This window comes from Hemibagrus wyckioides, linkage group LG06 (genome assembly GCF_019097595.1).
Source record: "Hemibagrus wyckioides isolate EC202008001 linkage group LG06, SWU_Hwy_1.0, whole genome shotgun sequence".
Classification (NCBI taxonomy): Eukaryota; Metazoa; Chordata; class Actinopteri; order Siluriformes; family Bagridae; genus Hemibagrus; species Hemibagrus wyckioides.
The window spans coordinates 17,677,141-17,697,127 of record NC_080715.1 but is presented as its reverse complement, the minus strand read 5'-3'; the positions used below and the strand labels follow the sequence as shown (position 1 = coordinate 17,697,127).

At 37.2% G+C, this 19,987-nt stretch overlaps 1 protein-coding gene across 1 annotated transcript in view; it reads left to right on the top strand.

The window, feature by feature from the left end:
* The first annotated feature begins 609 nt into the window (after positions 1 to 609).
* Positions 610 to 19,987, top strand: part of itgb5 (integrin, beta 5) — a 31,188-nt gene continuing 11,810 nt past the window's right edge. The window contains exons 1-10 of the mRNA XM_058392670.1: positions 610 to 1,088; positions 1,252 to 1,337; positions 2,274 to 2,481; positions 2,574 to 2,823; positions 4,755 to 4,923; positions 5,494 to 5,655; positions 6,770 to 6,865; positions 6,962 to 7,051; positions 8,507 to 8,641; positions 12,156 to 12,585. Of these exons, the coding sequence (XP_058248653.1) occupies positions 1,007 to 1,088; positions 1,252 to 1,337; positions 2,274 to 2,481; positions 2,574 to 2,823; positions 4,755 to 4,923; positions 5,494 to 5,655; positions 6,770 to 6,865; positions 6,962 to 7,051; positions 8,507 to 8,641; positions 12,156 to 12,585 (1,708 nt within the window). The 5' untranslated portion in view covers positions 610 to 1,006. The remainder of the gene's footprint in view (positions 1,089 to 1,251; positions 1,338 to 2,273; positions 2,482 to 2,573; positions 2,824 to 4,754; positions 4,924 to 5,493; positions 5,656 to 6,769; positions 6,866 to 6,961; positions 7,052 to 8,506; positions 8,642 to 12,155; positions 12,586 to 19,987) is intronic.

Sequence of the window (19,987 nt, the reverse complement as noted above, 5' to 3'; positions counted from 1 at the left end):
GTCCCTCCCACATGGGAGGGGTTAAATATGGTACATTTACTATACACCATTTTTGAAATATGTTTTTGGTGTTATGGTTTGCGTGTAAAAAAAAAACTGTGAGGTGTTAAAAATTGTACAGTCACTAGTGTCACCACAAAAAAGGCAAATAACGATGATGACAAGAATAACCACAACCAATATTACTAGTCCAGCTGTGTCTTTTGTGCTCGTTTAATGAGGGTCACGTGACTCTTCGTAGAAATAATCTATATCTATTTATAATAATCTATATAACGAGCATAACGTTTGGCTCAAATCTACAGTGCAGCAGCTATAGAAGTGTTGGCCTAGCTTTAAACAGACCTTTGGCCATAGCTCTTATATCATTTCCTGTCTAGTGTAATGTTTTGTATTTTTTTAAGCCTACACGAACAACACACAAGACAGAGAGTCACAGTAATTAAGCACTGAGCTAGACTGTGCATGTCAGTTGTATATCCTGGAGATGTGTACCCTGACCCCAATTTATATTTAAAAGTGTAATATAATAAGAAGAGCAGTGAACAGCTTGACATGGCACCGTGGTTAAATGGGAGCGCCTCCTCTCTAGTGGGCGGAGTTAATGAAAGCCATCTCCAAACTTCTGCAGTGAAAACAGCCAGAGCATTGGATCTGTATTCCGACGGCTTTAACTAAATTCTTTCTTTCTTTCTTTCTTTCTTGATATGTTTTGCACGTGTTTTTCAAAGTGACACGCAGTTAAGGTCGTTTATTTCACTTTAATGGAAATGCACGACGGGAATGCGATGAGCCGATATGGATTAATCCCTGTGCATTACAAAGAGCAGTTTCTCTGCGGGTTTGTCCAGAGAGAACTCAGCACTTTGTCAGAGTTGGGATGGACCCAGAGAGGAATTCTCCACTAACTCATCTGAGGGATAACGTTCATTGTTGGTGATTCAACCTCAGTTTGTCTCAGATCTTACTTCGAGATCGTCGCCTTTCTCGACCTTTATTAGTCATCATGTGGAGTTTTCGGCTTTGTAGCCACCTCACCCTTCTTTTAGCCGGCATTATCCTGCACATCTGTACTCTCACAGTCAGAGGTCAGAGCTTTACTTATTATCAAATGACTTCCACCTGTATGCTGTATCTATATGAAAGTTCCTTTGTCTTGTTATGCCAAATACTGTATATGTGTAAGCCTGTCTAACCTGTCTAACTTCTTCATGTGCTATAAATGTCTATGCTTTTTTTTCCGTGATTTAGGTCTTAATGTGTGTACTAGTGGCAGTGCCACATCGTGTGAAGAATGCCTACTGCTTCACCCGAGCTGCGCCTGGTGCGCTCAAGAGGTAAAGCACAAAAATTTTTCCAATAACTTGTAGTAGACCATTGATGCCCATTTAGAAAAAAAAAGATCTGTACATTGAGGTGTTACCCTCATGAACAAGCGATCACAAACCTATTCTCAAACATAATCCAGTTATTCAAATGCCTGGCTATTTATTGCATCCATAGTGCTTTTAATTCCACTTTAAATTTCCAAGTTGAGGTTATTTATAAACATACTTATTTTTGTGTTTATTAAGATTTATATTAAGCCCATCCAAGTTAAGGAGATTTTTTTTTTACTTTCATGATTGGTTGATGTAGATAAATGTTTGAAGGAGTGGATGTACAGTTGTTCCTAATAAAGTGTTCTATGCTCATGAGCTGTCAATGCATTCATTGTTTTTTGACTGACCTTTACAGTAGCACAATGTTTAGGTATAGATTACACATACTGTGTTCTCACAGTACCATAATCACATTACTAGAGAGTCACATGATATTTAGTATCGGAGCAGATACAAGCCTGAACGTCTCTTGTGTATTACAGCATCATTTCCAATCCAATACACAATACATTCCACTGACACATTTCATGTTGTGCTGACATGTGATGTTGATTTGAGTTGAAGCAAATTGTCTTAAAGCACACTGCAGTCCTGCCTCTGATCTGTTGCATCTACCTGTTTAGGAAGCTTGCAAAGACTGATTACTAAAATATTAGATTAGTGTTGACTATCAGCAAAATTCTGATATGCCTGCTGCTGTAAGAACTGAGCTCAAAATATTGCATTTGATATGATATTCTAAAACTTTCGCAAAAGAATTAGTGTTTTAATGGGTATTGATGAAGTATTGACACAGTGGATCTTATTGGCTATTCAGAAGCCGTTAGTAAGCCTGTTCTACCACTTACCTTTTCCCTGCTGGAAGATGACTAACAGCTGTGTTGTCTTCAGAACTTTGGAAGAGGAAGGACATTCATGTCGCAATGTGATTTGAGCCAGAACTTGCTAAAAAGGGGCTGCAAGGCTCGTTATATTGAAAACCCAAGGAGTATCAGTTCCATCCTCAAGAACAAACCCTTGAGCTCCAAAGGCTCACTGTCTTCCGGGTATGACGTCATCCAGATCCAACCACAGAAGATTTCACTCAGTCTAAGGCCGGGTATGGCTTTTATGTGCAACTATGGCTTTGTAACGGAATTATAATGTGCAAATAATAACAAAATATGTGGGTTTTTTTTTAAACTTATTCAGGTCATCAGACCTCGTTTGAGGTGCAGGTTCGCCCTGTTGAGGATTATCCTGTTGATCTGTACTACCTGATGGACCTCTCGCTGTCCATGAAGGACGACCTGGATACCATTCGCAACCTGGGAACCAAACTGGCTGAAGAGATGAAGAAGCTCACTAGTAACTTCCGTCTTGCATTTGGGACGTTTGTGGATAAGAACTTGTCTCCTTTTTCATACACCGCTCCCAAATATAAGGAGAACCCCTGCAACGGGTAAGCAAAGAAGTCATCATACAGTAGCACAAGCATCTCTGTGATGTTTAGAGTTATTCTTTTATTAGTGCTTTGTAGTAATGTATTGTCCTTGTGTTCCCTTGTGTCTACACCTGAAAAGCAAGAGCAAAACCTGATTAACAAACTTTCTGGCTTGCTACTGTAATGTATAAGTATCAAAGCAAACAGGACTGTTATTCTTGCATTTTATTGCCTTTGATTGATACTACTCATTGTTTAGGTTAAGCTATATAAAAAAAATCAACACTTACTTCCGGCATTTAAATGCTTTACTCACTTCATTAACAATATTCAATACCACCACTCAGTTGGAAAGTGTAACAGATAGAATTCCATCTCCTTCTGAAGAGACCACAACATCTATTTTCCTGATAGTGTGAAACTTCAAACAGGAAGTGATGTAATAAATTCAGCCAGTTACATAATTCCACATGTAATCTCGGAAGTGGGTTGTTTGACATGGCAGACATGGTTCAGACAGCACCCGAGTTCACTCAAAGCAAACCTCAGAACATAAATTTCAATTTTTCGTCTGTATCAGTGCTGAGTTGGGATACAGTTTTAGAACACAACTAAATGTTATTGAAGGACCATTTCACAAAATTCCTTGCTTACAAAAAAAAAACAACTAACATGACTGAATTGGGACAGCGGTTACCTTTTAATGCTTAACCATTATGGCATGCACTCTCACCAGAGGAATTATATCGGTTGTACATTTGAAACAAAGCAAAGAAAAGAAAAGCATACTTCTCTGTCTATTTGTCTATTCACTCATCAGACCAGACAGGGTAAATTAATAAATATTTGAAAAACTGTGAAACTACTTCTCTGTGTAATGATGCATAGTATTGTGTCTGCCACAACAGAGAATCTGCTACAGAAGCCAATGTGGTTCATATTTAGAAAACCCTGTAACCCTCTGCTTCATTTATTTTTGTTTGGCTTGCTAGTCTTTTTGCAGGGTCTGCATCACTTTGTCTGGTGTGAAAACACTGTGACAATTTGTTACATTCAGATCATTTTGTGTGAGATCACCGTGGAACAAGTTTATTCTTATAGTCTTTTTGAACAAGTAAGTATTAAGATGATGGGCTTTCAAATTACACGTGTTTCATAAATGGCACAATTGGATGACCCAGGAAAGCCACCAGACTGCACATTTGGCTCAAAGGGGCAATTACACTACTGCCAACATGCATCATTGCCTATGTAGGTTAGTTCCCTATTGTTATCAGTTGTGGGTGGCGCTTAGTGTTTTGCCCATAACACACCTCTGTCCAGTATGATAGTGACTCAGTGTATACTTAACTACACTTTTGTTAAAACATCTGTGTTCCTAGAATGTAGTTGTACTGTAGCAATGTGCAGTGCTTCCTGATACAGCAGGGATGGTAAAAGTACTGAAAATCTGTAATCAAGTATGAGAACAATGATTAATTTAAGAAAGTTATTCACTCAGTTTATTCGCTCAGTTAATGTTTAACTCTTAAATTGACTAAAAAATCGAACAGAAATCTATACATTTCAAAGAAAGATTTTCACAAAAAATTATTCAAATTTACATCAAATACCACACTAATTATAATTACAGACAATACATTTGCACCCCTTTCACTAAGGAACCAAGAAATCTGGCAATAACTACAGATAACTAACAGCTTTATTCTCAATCTCTCAATGTTAGAATATTTTAGTAATTTTGTAGGAACGTGAAACTGTCTGAGGGTAAAAACATTTTTAAATCTCTTTAATATAGATCAGACTTGAGTACAGGAACAAATGAATGACTTCTGATGTACAGTTTAAGCAGTGGAAAGTTTGTGAAATCTGATAAAAATGTCATTATAAAGGGATTATTCTTTGATGTCCCTGGTAAAACCTGCTGGGGTTTCTTGATGCCGTTGCAGATACAAGCCATTCCCAAACTGTGTTCCCTCATTTGGGTTCCGAAATCACTTATCTCTGACTGACAAAGTGGACCGTTTCAATCAGGAGGTGCAAAAGCAGGTGGTGTCGCGGAACAGGGATGCGCCTGAGGGTGGATTTGATGCTATTCTACAGGCTGCTGTCTGCAAGGTCAGTTATTTGTCATGACAGACATTCTGTGCTATTTACACACTGAATCATATCCCAGCCTTAAAAGCCATATTAGAGATCATGCACTTTATTTGGGCGTTCAACGTCACTGGAAGAGTCAAGGTTAAAAGACTTGTTTGGTCTGTGTGGGAGTGGCTCACTCATATCTCTTTGTGATATTGGTTTGCTCTGCACAGTCACTTATTTCTCTCTGGTAATAAGGTCAGGTTTGTGTAGCTTTGTGTGAACAATGACAAGACTTTTGCCTTGTTTACTTGCTCTTCATCTCATCTTAGCCCATGTTTATTGTCCCTTTGTTTTTTGTTTGTTACTATGTCTTTTAACAGAATGTATTATTTTGATGAAAGTGGTAGAAATGAAGGGTAAATAGAATGTTGTTATTCTTGTATCTATTAAAGATGCTTAAGATTTTTGCTTATGTGTCCTGTATGCAGTAACGTGGTTATTGTATCTTACAATTTCTATGATTTGTGCCTTCATTCTTTGTAGTGTGCAGAAAATAACAGATCAGAGAAGGCCCTAAATCTAGTGTCTTCTTATTTTTGCTAGGAGAGAATTGGTTGGAGGAAGGAGGCCTATCACCTGCTGGTCTTTGCCACAGATGATGTACCTCACCTGGCTTTGGATGGCAGACTGGCAGGCCTCGTTCAGCCTCATGATGGGCAGTGCCACCTCAATGATGAAAACGAGTACAGTGCTTCAACCAAGATGGTAAGAGGAGCCTTATTCTAGCATAGATTCTACCATTATTACTTAAAAATAGTGAACCAAACAGCAGTAAAACATCTGTTTAGATGCGGGCTTTCAAGGGCACATATGAACACCACTTGTTAAAGCAGAATTTACTAAAACGTTTGACTCTTGCTGGCTTACTCTCCAGCTGAGATCTAAATGATTATAGATGCACATTTAATGCTCCATTGCTTGCCTTATTAGTTATAAGTACTTGAGGTGAAGGCACATGATTGATTTGAAAGTTTTTTTCAGTTCATGAGTGAGTTTGTTTAAACTATTGATAGAAAACAAATCATGAAACAACAGTTTAATGTATCTGCCCATCAATGATTTAATGTTGGACAAATCAGAAGCCCGGGATGTGCAGGATTATGTTCACGCTATTTATTTTTTTCTCCACTACCTTGTAGTTTCCCCGCAGAAAAGTAGGTTTAAAATCCAGGAAGAGAGATTTTATAATATATTCTATTATATTATTGATATCCACAAAAGAAAAGAGTTCTTGTTTAAACATCAACACATCAGACAAGATCCATTGTGGCTGGAGGTAGAATGTTTTTTACTAGGCAGAATAGAAATGTACATGATTTTTTTTTTCAGAATCAGGAACATGGAAATATGTGGGAACACTGACTGTGTGAACGAACATAGCCAGGTTCATAGGTGGATTTTTGTTGATAGTGCAAACACAAAGTGATGTGTTTTTGGGGCATGGGACTGGGCAGCACATCAAAGCTTTGACTAGCTAATTCTTGCTAATGAATGTATGATTTCTGTTGAATATATTCTGTTGAATATAATATAAACTTTGGTTATCTGTGTTACGTGAATGAGTCAAGGTCATTTATATATATATATAGACTTTTTAAAATCTCTCACACCCACATTTATTCATGTATCCTGTAATAATACCCTTCAGCTATTTTGAACGGAAGTGGATGGAATAGGTCCAGTAAACAAAGCAAGAGAACCCAGTGAGCGGTCATTTCCTTTTACAAACTGTGGACAAGAAGAGTAATGTGCTTGTAGTGGAAGGATGAATGTATTTAGCACGCTCACACATGGTTTTCTATACGTTTCTTTTCCTCAGGACTATCCTTCATTAGCTCTCCTTGGGGAAAAGCTGGCTGAAAACAACATTTTCCTGATTTTTGCAGTGACCAAAAGACATTATGTTCTTTATAAGGTAATGAATGTTAATCGGCTCATAGTGCTTGGTAAAATATCTTGAATCTTGCAAGATATAGTTTATTTAATACACATTATTTCTGCTTTCTTCTAGAACTTCACTGCATTAATACCAGGAACTACAGTGGAGATTCTTGACCAAAGCTCAAAAAATATAATCCAGCTGATTGTCAATGCCTATAATGTAAGTTTATGATTTTTTTTCTGCAAGTCTATGAATACAATATATTAACTATATTAATAATATTGCTAATGATAATGTGGGTAACATTTACGTCCTTAAGTTTAGTTAAGTTTACTTAAGTAGAAACTATAAAAATCCAGATGTAGTTTATCTTGAACAGGATTACATGCTAATGTAGCAGTATGCACATTTTAACTACTCAAAAAAGAATAAAAATAATAGCAAACATTTGAAACTTGTTTTCTGATCAAACTGTAGGTTAACCTAGCTAACAAAGTCTATTTACAGTTAACTAATCAAACTTAGCTAGGCCACAAATGTTGTAAAATGATAGCTAAATACCATAACTTGAATGTTTGCTTAACTTCAAGTTATGAAATTTAGTTCTGGTCCATTAGTACTTTTCTTTTACATATAGTACTTTTAGTGAAAAAACCTCAGAAAGGATGAAGCAGCTTCAGGAAAATCTGTAGATTTAGATCCTTAATGTGCAAGCCAGAGGTAACAGTGGCAAAGAAAAACTTCCTGAGGCAACACAAAGCCAGCATGTTCAAGTTTCCCACACCACTGATATATACCACTCAGAAATGCTGCTATTTTAACAGGAAACAAGCTTTTTTAAGAGAAGACAAGACCAATATGATCTGTTCTTCATGGATAGTTTGCACTTTTCTAACAATTGTCACATTAAGCTGCTACTATAAAACACCTCAGTGTGACTAACACAGTGCAACTATAGTGTGTTAAGTTGCCTTTACACACACCAGATGTCTGCACTTTCATGTCAATTTATAAATTCAGGGTCCAGGGGATGGCATTTGTATTAGTAGAATGATTATAAGACCTTAAAGCCGTATGTTTTATGGAAAGTATGTGATGGATTGTTTGGGACCAGTGAACTCTGATGTTTACAAGAAGGGAGGAAAAAGAACACTTGAACCAAACTTGGTACATAAGTACATTTTTCACAATTTGACCTCCAGTTTACTGAAACTCTCACTTAAGAACATACATTGAGATGGCAGGCAGTCATGAATTAATGCCTTTAAACAAGGGAGCTGTCATGTGAAATGGTTGATTATGTGTAGGACTGTTTTCATTAGATATTGGATCAGTCAGGCTTGAACACTATTAGAGCCACTGTTTATTAAGCAAAAGGCTTCAAGACTAAGTTTAGAAATATGTGGAAATCTTTGACACACCACCGAGAAGGATCTTCAAACGGATAAAAATAAATTGAACTGTGTTTTTTAAAGCATGTGTAGTATAATTTGTGTGTTAATGTTATTACAATATGCTCTGTATTTATTTATCTGGTCACTTCAGGTATTATTTTCATAGAACCAAATTGAGCTGCATAATTGATTTTTGTAGCTATATTTAAGAATGATGTCACTGCCATTTAGCTGCCTTGTAACAAACGTATTGTTTTTTTTCTTTCTTTTCTATGTGTAGAATATCCGCTCTAAGGTAGAGCTGAGTGTATGGGATCATCCCGAGGACCTCAGCCTGGCCTTCACTGCAACGTGTCAGGATGGCAAGCCTCTTTCAGGCCTCAGCAAATGTGCTGATTTAAAAATTGGAGACACGGTGAGAGAGATGTTACTCATTAATTTTTGTGATTAAATGTTTTATTCTTTCTCTCTAGGTGTCTTTGCCTGAAGGAAGAGTTAAGTGTCAGATGAGTGCTCTGACATTTATTTTAACCTGAACTTATGGTCTTAATTTAGACTCTGGCAGGATTATCGTAGTAAGCACTTTCCGAGAACACCATCCTTAAACATTAGTTAAAAGAGAAAAGGGGGGTTAATGGGCAACATTTTCTAGCAAGACCCTGAAAATGAGAAGGTCAGACATGTGCATTATGCGTAGGTATTTTAAAAGAGCGATTAGGAGGATTTAAAACAGTTGTTTGATATTTGTTGGTTTGTATTTGATTATTAATGTTTTTGTCCTTTCAAGTTATGAAGCATATCCAATGGCTAAGGCTTTAAACATACCACAAGCATATACCATGAGCCAGACAATGCAGACACCAATGTTGTGGTTTTCTGCAAAACTAGATCCGAGCAACGTTTTGTCGCTTGGACTTACTATTTTTCCTTGTGTGTTCATTTGGCCAGTACTAGCTGTTCTGTGCCTTCATGCTGATAATGTGCATGACCCTGATCAGCCTGCTTGGGGTTGCAACTGTCTGAGCCAGCATTTCTTTTTCAGTCTTGGAATTGAATTTATTTAGAATGAAAACAATGTTAAAATATCTGAATAACTATTTTAAATATTAGACATAGTTCAAGCTTATCAATTGTAGAGTTTTAAAATGGTTATAAATTTACTTGAACTGATTACTTGACAGTTGGATTGACAATTGACTTCCAGATGACTACACAAAAACACACACGTACAATACACAAAAACTTCTGTATAGTACATATTGTTGTACCACTACTTGGTACACGCCACCACGCAGTGAGCTGGCCTCCAAGGATTCATCCCTCAAGCTCTACTTTAGTTTCTTTAACGTAACTGAATGTAGGCTAAGACAAAAAAAAAAGACTGAATAGCCAGAGTGAATGGTAAATCCCAACATTGCTTAACCAGTGGAATAAGCTTGGCTCTGTCTGGGTTTTTTTTTCATGGGGGAACCATGGAAAAACATGCCAGTTTTTTCTCTAAAGCAGGACACAGCATAGGCAGGAGCCCATGTGTCATTTGCAGGCCTCCAGCAGCCTCTCTGAGGAGCCTGACGCTGCATCTCAATAGCCTCGCACAATAGTGGAGAGTCCTTTCTGAGTAGAGAAGAGCCTTAGTAACAAGCTCTTGCATGGATTCTAAAGCTAAGCTTGGATCCTTTTCACCACAGTAGGATTCAAGTCTGTGAGTGTACTAAAAGCCCCTATATCCTATAAAGAATTGGTTAGACGATGCATTGATCTTTTTTTTTTATCTATCTATCTATCTATCTATCTATCTATCTATCTATCTATCTATCTATCTATCTATCTATCTATCTATCTGTCTATCTATCTATCTATCTATCTATCTATCTATCTATCTATCTATCTATCTATCTAATATATGTATATATACACACATATACACATTATTTAAAATGTATTATCTCACACGTAACTGAAGGTTAGAGCTGAGGTTATAACAGCAAAGCGGGACAAAATCTGGAATGGAATATTCAGAAATCACAGATAGGTATGATATCGCGTATCTAAATGTGTAGAAATTTAACGGAATAAAATAAATGACTATTACTGTACATAGTGGCACGATTAATCATAAAATTAAATCTTGGATGTGGTTGAACTTTATGAAGTTTGAGACTCCTGCTTTAGAGCCGTATGTAGCTTTTGGACCTTAAAGCAAAAGCTGTTCTTGTTACTTATTAATGCCAAACCATTGTTTTTATCTAACCTCTTTCTAGATGTTCAGGCACTCATTGGGATTACCCATTGTGATCTTTCACCTTTTCCACCCTAAAATTAAATTTGCTTTTCATCCTGCTGACCTACACAATCCGCTGCCTCTGTCTGTCCACCCTCCTTTGTGGCCTTTCTTTTATCCCTGTTTCTTAGACGCTGCCATTTTAACCATGCTGTGCCCTCGTGATTCATATATCCTGCTTATCCAATTTTGCATTTCATTAAGTTGTTAAAGAATCACTGTTTTTGTTGACTTCCATCCACTCTGATTTTAATCAAGTATGCTTGTGACTCACCATGGCGTGCCTCTTTAGTTATCATTTCCAGTCATTCATTTATCTTCGTTATCTAAGGACAAATAGGTAGTTCTTACAGATTCATGGCAGTTATCTTGGTATCTCTGTGGTAGTGCTGGCCAATATGACAGTATTGTATTTATGTCAGAATGTGCTTCATTGGTTCCCATAACAAGAAGTAAATAACAAGTAATTGATTGGATATTAAAATTTGCACTGATTTTTCAATAATTCTTTCAAATTAGTTTTTCTGCTATATTTCTTATCAAGCCTAATTATGTATGTCACAGAATGTGAAATTGTACTGAAATATGAAACGTTTTATAACAATGTTTGCCTTGTTAACGAAACATAGAAATCATGGTTGCCAGATTGGATTAATTATTGGATTAATTCTAATCAAATGTAGATTTTGCACAGTTTGGCCAACCCTCATAGATCAGTTCTATTGCAAACTTTTTATTTTTCTCCTGTACAGAAGGAGATCAAATGTTTCATATCTCTTCTTATGTCCTGGTGATACTTAATCTTCTGTCTGCTTGGTATTACTGGCAAGCTTCACCATGCCACATGCCTAAAGATACATCACTCATCTGAGCACCAAAATCTCAGCTCAAAGGGCAGGAAGGCTTTGTGGTTTTGTAGGTGTTTTTATTCTTTAACTGTCACAGCTGGAAAACCATCCAAATGACTCACTCATATACGTGTGATTCTTCAGCAGCTGTGTAAGTGTGCAAACAGCCACATTGCAGCCATGCTTCTGGTGTCGGCCGCAATTTAAATATCACTTCAATAATGTTCGTTTGTGTAAACCTCTTCTAGTAGATAAGTCATTTGTTACAGATATTCATAGTTATGACATAAAGTAAAGCTATCACAGTAGTTTGAGGACTTGACTGTGAATGCCTCTATTCAAATCGTGTCTGAACAGGCATGACTAGTGTCAGCTGTTTCTCTTGTCAGGACTTCCTTCCTCACTCGGACCAATCAAAAGGGTGGGGTTCCTGTCATCTACAGTAATTGTGTTATTTTTGTTGAACTCATCAGAGAGCTGGCCGTGATGCCTCACAGTGGGGAAAGATTAAGATCATGAATAAGAAACTGAGACGGATAAAGCTAGCCTTCGTCTTAAGCCAATGTGTTTTAAAACGGTGTCAGAAATTAATTATTGCTTCCTTCTGATGTCTATGACCATAAATCTTTTACCTTTTGCTTAATCAGAAGTCATTTGTTGTGTTTTAATTGTGTGTGTTTGTTTATTTATTTATTTATTTATTTATTTATTTTTTAATTATTTGGCCTTCTTTAGTTGAACCTAACATGTATGTTAGGACACCAACTTAAAATTAAAAGGGAACTCCTCTGTCTTTTCAGGTTTCCTTCAACATAAGCGTGGCTGCCCATAGCTGTCCTCCTGCAGGCACCAAGAAGAGTTTTACCATTAAACCAGTGGGATTTAAAGATAGTCTGGAAGTCTCTGTGGATTATAAGTGTGATTGCAACTGCACACACTTCTCTCAGGCCAACAGCAACCACTGCAGCAATGCAGGCACCTACACATGCGGGACATGCCACTGTGACCCAGGCTACCATGGCACTAACTGCGAGTGCTCGGAAGATGAAGTAGGCAGTCTGAATCTTGCTGCCTGTCGTGAAGCTAAAGGCAAACAGGTGTGCAGTGGGCGTGGGGAATGCAGCTGTAACTACTGCCGGTGCTATGAGTCCGAGTTTGGCAAAATCTACGGCATGTACTGCGAGTGTGATGACTTTTCCTGCGCTCGCCACAAGGGCATTCTGTGTTCAGGTGAGTGATGTGGAGTATCTTCTGAATATCTGCTCTCTGCATTTAAGAATCTTGCTTTTGAAGGTTCATATATATATATAATATTCTAAGACATGTTATGGCATGTATCGTTTGTGTAAGCATATAGACCATTTCAGGCATGTAAACAATAACAAACATACTTTTTAGATCTGGGTCAAACTGGATGGGTGAGGTATTTGCAAAAACTCAAAATACATGATCAGTTCAAGTTACTGGACCCTCTAAATAAGACTTTAGGGCAGCAACATTTCAGTAAAAACCTAAACAGTTTACCACAATTAACATGTCCAGATGTGTCATTATATGGTTAAACTGAGTGTGTCTATACAAATGTAAAAGCTGGATGCTTATAACTATTTTCTAAGACGAAAAGTTAGGAATGTCTGCTCTTACAGTGTAAATGACATTTCTTCTTGTCTGTGGTGAAGTCAGTACAAGTCAAACAGTGTCAAAAAGTCCACATGGTTCGTCACTAAGGTGACTGGGGAGGTTGTTAGTGGACATTGCACTTGCATGGCTGGGTCAGTCTGTGTGTCTGAGCAAAAAATAAATTACGTTACTAACTGTAACAAAAAGGTGCATGCAATTCAGTGCTTGCCAACACCACTGGCAGACATTGACTTTTCCAAGCCAGTCAGACAAAGAGCAGTTCAGAGTAGGGAGCGTGTAACCTTTACTGTGTAGTCACACCAGTCTCTCCAAGCAAGCTTTTTAGGTCCTTGAAAGTAAGGAAAATATTTGCTGATGAATGACGATGCAAAACACAGTAAATGTGTCACATAAATAGATACACACATGTATATAACAGGGCTCGACATTAACGCTTGTCCCGGGCAAGTGGTTTAATTTCATACTGTCAAAATTTCATAATTGCGATTTTGCAACGTAAATGCATTCATGCAGCTCTAGTTGGTGCTCAGCCTTCTGACTTTACTGCTGCAATCCAGGCGCCACATTGTGTTTTGATTTTTGGAAATCGGAACACTTTAATGTCCAGACAGAAATTAGTTCTGGGTCTTAGAGAGCATCAAACCACTGAACAACATGGTACTAATTTGAATGTTGACATTTTTAATCACAAGATTAACTTATAATATCAGTGTGTGATATTACAGCAGTGTTGACACCTTGTTATGTACTGCGGGAAAACTGTGTGTGTGTATGCGCGTGTGCGTTCATTTCCTGCAATACATACACAACACTGCTTATATATTACCTTCTCCACACATGCTACAGTGGAGATAACTAATATATGATGGGAAATGAACACAGAGGTACCCAGGGTACCTCTTGTGTAAGAAAACACACACATAAGCTACTCTGCACTTAAAGCACAATTATTGCAGATCTAGGTGACTTAATATTTATTTTAATTAACGCCTTTAATACCTTGTTTTTTATTTTGATGTTTTTCGTAAAGTTTGATCATCCAAGTTGCTTCGTAAACCACAGCAGGATCGTGGTACCTTCATGTATCGCAACTCTTTTAGCTTCATATATAGTTGCATACTGGCCTATGTGTAGTAACAGGAAGTTTCGTTTTTTGATAAAGATTAAAGTGTCTGCTAAATGTCCAAATACGCATTTCAAAATGTCACACATGGATGCATTATACTAAGCCAAATGTGGATGTGAGCTGTACTTTGCCTGTTTTGTTTTGGGTGTTATGTTTTAGAATGGTGGAGAATGTGTATGGCACTGTGCTGTCACTCTAAAAGAATCTGAGCAGACTAAATGAGACAGAGTATGACACATTCAGTCAAAATATTTATGAACAAAAGGAAACCTCTTTCTGCAGTTAGTTCCTCTGCATCTCAATTGTCCACTGCTCCATCCTCTTAATTGCAGTGTGAATTAAAGCTGGATGCCCAAACACCCACTGAGAGCATGCAAAAAGGTTTATCTGAAGCTTAGTAAATATGGCAGGTGCTGGAGGCTGCCTGTTAGCTTCATAACTTGCCAAACCCAAGCCCTTTGTGGCCTCCCACACAAGAGAATGCCCACTATGCCACAGTGGGCGCTTTGTAACAGGCTGTTTATCTGTGTGCACAATTGCTGCTCTATAACCTATAAAGCTCTGTGTTTTCCTTTAGCCAGAAACTGTCAGCTTGGTCAACAAAATGGTTATTTGTCAGGGAGTGGGCTGCCGGCAGGCCTGTACAAGTGCTGATGAGTGAAGAAGCGTTAATTAAATGGTGGCAGTCCAGCAAGTCCTTTCCTGCAGCCTCACCCATAGCAAAACTCTTCTCCCACTGTAAAGTCTTATTCACTCTTTCCCACCTTTTTGCAGTGGGGAGCTAATTGTCAGGAATGCTGTAAACTCCTTGATAATAATTTTGAGAAAGTTAGTGTTGATGGGAAAGTTCTCCATGCAGTCTTGTTAAATGCCTTGTAAGTGTACTTTGTGGTTTTTCGGTTTGGCTTTGTACAGATGAGCCTGGCTTAATGGTGTATAAGCGAGAAGCAGGTTTGCTCATTTAGAACACTCATAAAGTAATTCCAGGTTTGGCATATGGAAGGATGTTCAATTGGATGTCATTTTACTGCAATTTTTAGTTACTGCTCAACTCTGTATAAATGTGGGATTTTAAAAACCATTGGGACTTGCATGGTATGCAGCAGTGTGGTTATGGTGAGATATAAACAAATGTTAACTGTTAACTGTCCAATGCTAGCACTAAACAGTGCCATTGAACTGAAATAAAAGTTCTTCGGAGCACTCTGGACTGAATCTGATAACTAAAACTGAAAAGAAATACAGACTTTTTGTTATTGTTGATTAGGTTTTTGAACGTTAGGGATGCTGAAACTGAGATTGAAGAAATAAGAAATTTCACTCACATTTCTCTGTGGTAGCTACATTTCCTCATTTGCATTTAAATCACAATTTACTGTGAGATTTCTATACTAATAGATGAAATCATGAATATAACACTTTCATTTTGGGAGGATTCACTGCTCTGAATATGCTTAAAGTGAGACCGGCAATATTAACTGCAGGTTGAATAAGAAATTGTTTAACAGTTTATCCCCCAACAAATAGCTTATAACTTGTGACAAAAATCAGCCTTATGTACACAATGGTCAGTCTTTTCAGTAAGACAGTGTATGTGGTTATTCATACTTTTCATACCTTTAATCTTTGTTTTATAATTGCGAATGTAATATTCAGTACAAAACATTGATCATTTGTTTATTTAAATTTGTTCCTTCTCACTACAAGTAAGCATTAAATATCACTCTAGTGTAGACGCACTCTGCTTCTTGTGCTATACTGTATGTTTATTTGGCTTGGAGAACGAGAGGTAATCGGGATGTACTAGTTCATGCAGAATGGAGGCTGTTCTTAAAATTAATTGCATTGAGAAATTGCACAGGATATCTTTTTGTGTACCTCTTTATTTCTAATAGTTTATTTTACTTTTTATGAATTTAAAAGTAATACATCAATACAAAATCGAAAACTAGAAGGTAGCCAAAAATCCAGCTATTTGTTCAACATTTCTGTAGAATTAAATAGGAAATAAATCCAATACTATCAAGTGGATTAAACAGGGCCAAAACCCACAGAATGTTTGTGTGTTCCTCAGAATTAGTAAGACCATCTGAGGTCAAACAACAGTACTGTAATATGATGCATTCTTAAGACATTGCATGAGCCAGTTAATGTGCACTGATAACCTCGTAGCTCATAAGACAAGTTGTGTAATTCATTGTTTTGGTTTATTATTTCTAATGTAAGTTGACCAACCTGCAGTTCAGTAGTGAGTATTGAATCTTAACCTAAAGGAGACATAGTAAAGAGACTTGTATTGTTTAAACCTTTGACTGTTTCACCCACTTTATGTAGCTTGCTAATATTTGTCTGCAGTCTGTTCAAGCAGTGTTTTAAGATTTGCTCATAGATTTTGATTTTAAATGAGCTTTTTAAAATGAATGTTTGCTTGGTTTAGCTTTACACAAAGGACACACTGCACTCCACACCCTGTTATTGCTCCTGTCAGAGCTGCGTTTTTATCACAAACAAAGGCGATACTGTGTACATTGTGTACAACATTGTGGTATTCCTGTCCTTCTTTGTTTAAATAAATATAGACTTCTAGACAGCCAAATAAGATTTTGTCAGCCCATGACGTATATTTCAGATTGGTTCAGTCTTGCAGGTTTTTTAAGGTTGGTAAGACATGACTGTCCTCTCACCAAGACTACTAATTTACTTTAATGTTTTGGTTGTAGCGTATCTGGCTCTTGCAGTTGAAGTCGGGGAATTGCCAATATTCTTTGGCTACTGTTGTAAAAGAAGATTAATTCACCTTGAATCAGCAGCAATAGTGTTTGGCACATAAGACACTTTTCCACCAATATGGTTCTGTTCACTTAAAACACAAACACAGTGTCTGGCCTGTTCCAGTTCTCAAACCATTCTGCACAATTCCACCACTGGCAGTTCTGGGTCAGAAAAATCGGTTTCAATCGGTTCAAACCCTAAAACTTAGTTATGCCAGAGGGTGGATGATTGTGCAGGGAAAAATGTAGCATCACAAGAAAAAGTTTTATGAACACTGTGATAAAGCATGTAACACTGTCACATAACATGTACCAATGAAATCCATGACATCACCCATCATGTCACCATTTGTTTCTCAGGTCTGTAGAAACTCACAATAGTCTGAAAACTCATGATAGTATGGAAACCGAGTCTGAAACCAGAACACAAATCATTTTGGAGGGAAACAGATAATACAGAACCAAAGGCATTAACTGCTGTAGTTAATTGCAGTAATGAAGCTGTGCTGGCATGTACTCAGGTAGCGATATAACCAAATATATTACTCAGATTGAACGCAGTTAGTTCTAGGAGATTCTTTGATGATCATGTCTAAAATCTGCCTCCATATTTTCAATGATGTTCAAGTCAGGAGAATTTCATGTAGTAGTTCATGGTGGATTTTGGATCAGTGTCCTATTATAGAAGCAGGCCTATTGCAGCTTAGGTTTCTGTGTCACGTTTGCTTCCAGAATTTGCTGACATTTACCAGAATATTTGGAGCACAAAGCAAATATGGATGCACATAGCATATTGCACCACTATTTGGCTTTGTGGCAGTTTAGTTTATTTTAATCAGTTTTGGAGTGTGGGTTTATCTTATACATAAGTGTTAGGTGAACTTAGTTGAAGCTAGAATTATGTATTTCAGCTGTTTGCAGTGCTGTGCCTTTTGCAAATGCAGAAAAATGTCACGACAGGTACAAAAGTGTCAGGTTTTGTGAATTCTGTCTGTTTTGTTATTAGAAGGTTCAAATTGTACACTTGGGCGTGCATGCATGTGTTGGCATGTCTCTGTGCAGTAATTCTGCAAAAACAAAATTTTCAAGTGGCCTTGTGGAACTTGTAATACATCGTCAGACATCTGTTGCTGATTTGCAGTGTAATGCCACAAGCTTTCTGTAATTCAGAATGACAGAAATAGTATACCTTTTCTTTCAACTTTTCCTATAAATTGGTAGACTTGAAAAGGGTATCTGTGTCTGTCTGTCTCTCTGTCTGTGTGTCTGTCGGTCTCTCTGTCTGTGTGTGTGTGTTGGGTGGGTATGTGAGTGCGTTGATGTGCGCTGGGTGTGTGTGTGTGCTGGGTGGGTGGATGTATGAGCTGTTTCACAGCCAAACTAAAAGCATGTTTGCACACACGTTTGCCACATGTCCAGCATGAGTTTCCATGTTAAAATTAGGATTGGTGGTTGAAAAACCTTTGGGGGGATTTTATTCCTTTTATTAAACCAGGTTGTTTTTTTCTTCTTTTCTGTTCTGTTTGGTTTATTTTAGTGCTTGAAAAGAGATTCCTTCTCTGTGTGCACACAAAGGAAGCATGCTAGAGTTGGCTTGAAACCACTAATCTTATTTGTCTGTTACATTCTTGAGTTCAGAAACATGCTTTTTTTTAAATGTTTAATCTATTAAATCTAAAACAACAAGAAAAAAAGCTGATGAAACAATACTTTAGATTCCCTGATTCTGTCTTTCTTTTTATTTTTTTTATTTTTATTTTTTTTTAAAACATTGGTTCGGAGCTTTGTATTTTGTATCTTAACCTTCCAGTACTTTTGCTCCAAGCAAATAAAAAGCTCAGCTGTGTAAACGTAACACTGATGGACGGAGACCTTTAGGGAACTTCAAACATCTGAATTAGTCTGCTACTGGGAATATCAGAAATGTCAGCTGTTTTTCTGTTTGTTGTTGGTTGTTTGCTGTATAAGCAGCTTTTCATTATTTTAACTCTGGCAGGAACATGTCCTCCAATACCAGTTTTCTTTTTATACCACGGCGATTTACCATATTCATTTACAATTTTTTAAAATGAATTAAAGCTCAAGCCCGTGTTTATAGCTACATTTAATGTTGTGGAGTCTCTATGAAAAAAGCCTCTTTCCTGAAGACTTTCCTGATGCAGAAAATTAGCAACCAGCCAATTAATGCATTGACGCCCAAAACTCCTACCATAAATGTTAAATAAATGAAATGTTACAGAAAATTTCACATCAATGATTACACAATTTTATTATTTTTTGTTATAATATTTTAAAATATTAGCAGGTTTTTAAATGTAAGCATCCACAGTACAAACTGTACAAGAAATGATGACAATCAATAAGCACATTGATATAAACCTGTGATTTGAATTACAGCCAGTTCTTCTGCTGAATGATCAGTTAATTGAGTGCTCAACCAAGATGAACTGCTGCTCCTGGTTTCCCTTCTTTTTCCAAACGCTCCACGTGCTACAGGCTTATTTTTAGGCCACATTAATTAGCAGAGCTGCTCTGGCTAACAGATGTGGGTTTTTTGTTTTGTTTCGTTGGTGCTGTTGCAAATAGGGAAGTAGATCACTGAAACACTGTTTTCTGGTTTGATTTCTCAAGATATATTGAACCAATGTCCAATTTTATATTTTTATTACTATATTTTATTACTGTTTTAGACTAAATTAAAGGTTGCTGATAATATTGCTGAGGGCAAGAAACAAAATTTAATGACAGAGTTTCCTTTTGTCATGCGTCTACCCACAGAGCAATATAAAAAATAAACCCAGCATGCCCAGATACACGCATAGACAAAACAGTCCTCTCAGCATAATTGCAAAACAAGCAGTGTGCATTCTGTGGAAAAACAAGACCCCGCTCCTATCACACTGTTGTCTAAGGTGTCTTTGCTAAACTGCATATACATCTCATCATTTGGATCTTATTATACAATAAATAAGGTTTGTGTTTTTCCTGCTCTTTTATCTAATACTATGAAACATATATAGCATTTTCCACAATACTGTTTTGCTCTTGTACTGATTTAATTGTAATGTGCTGCTGTTTAACCCTTTTTTACAGT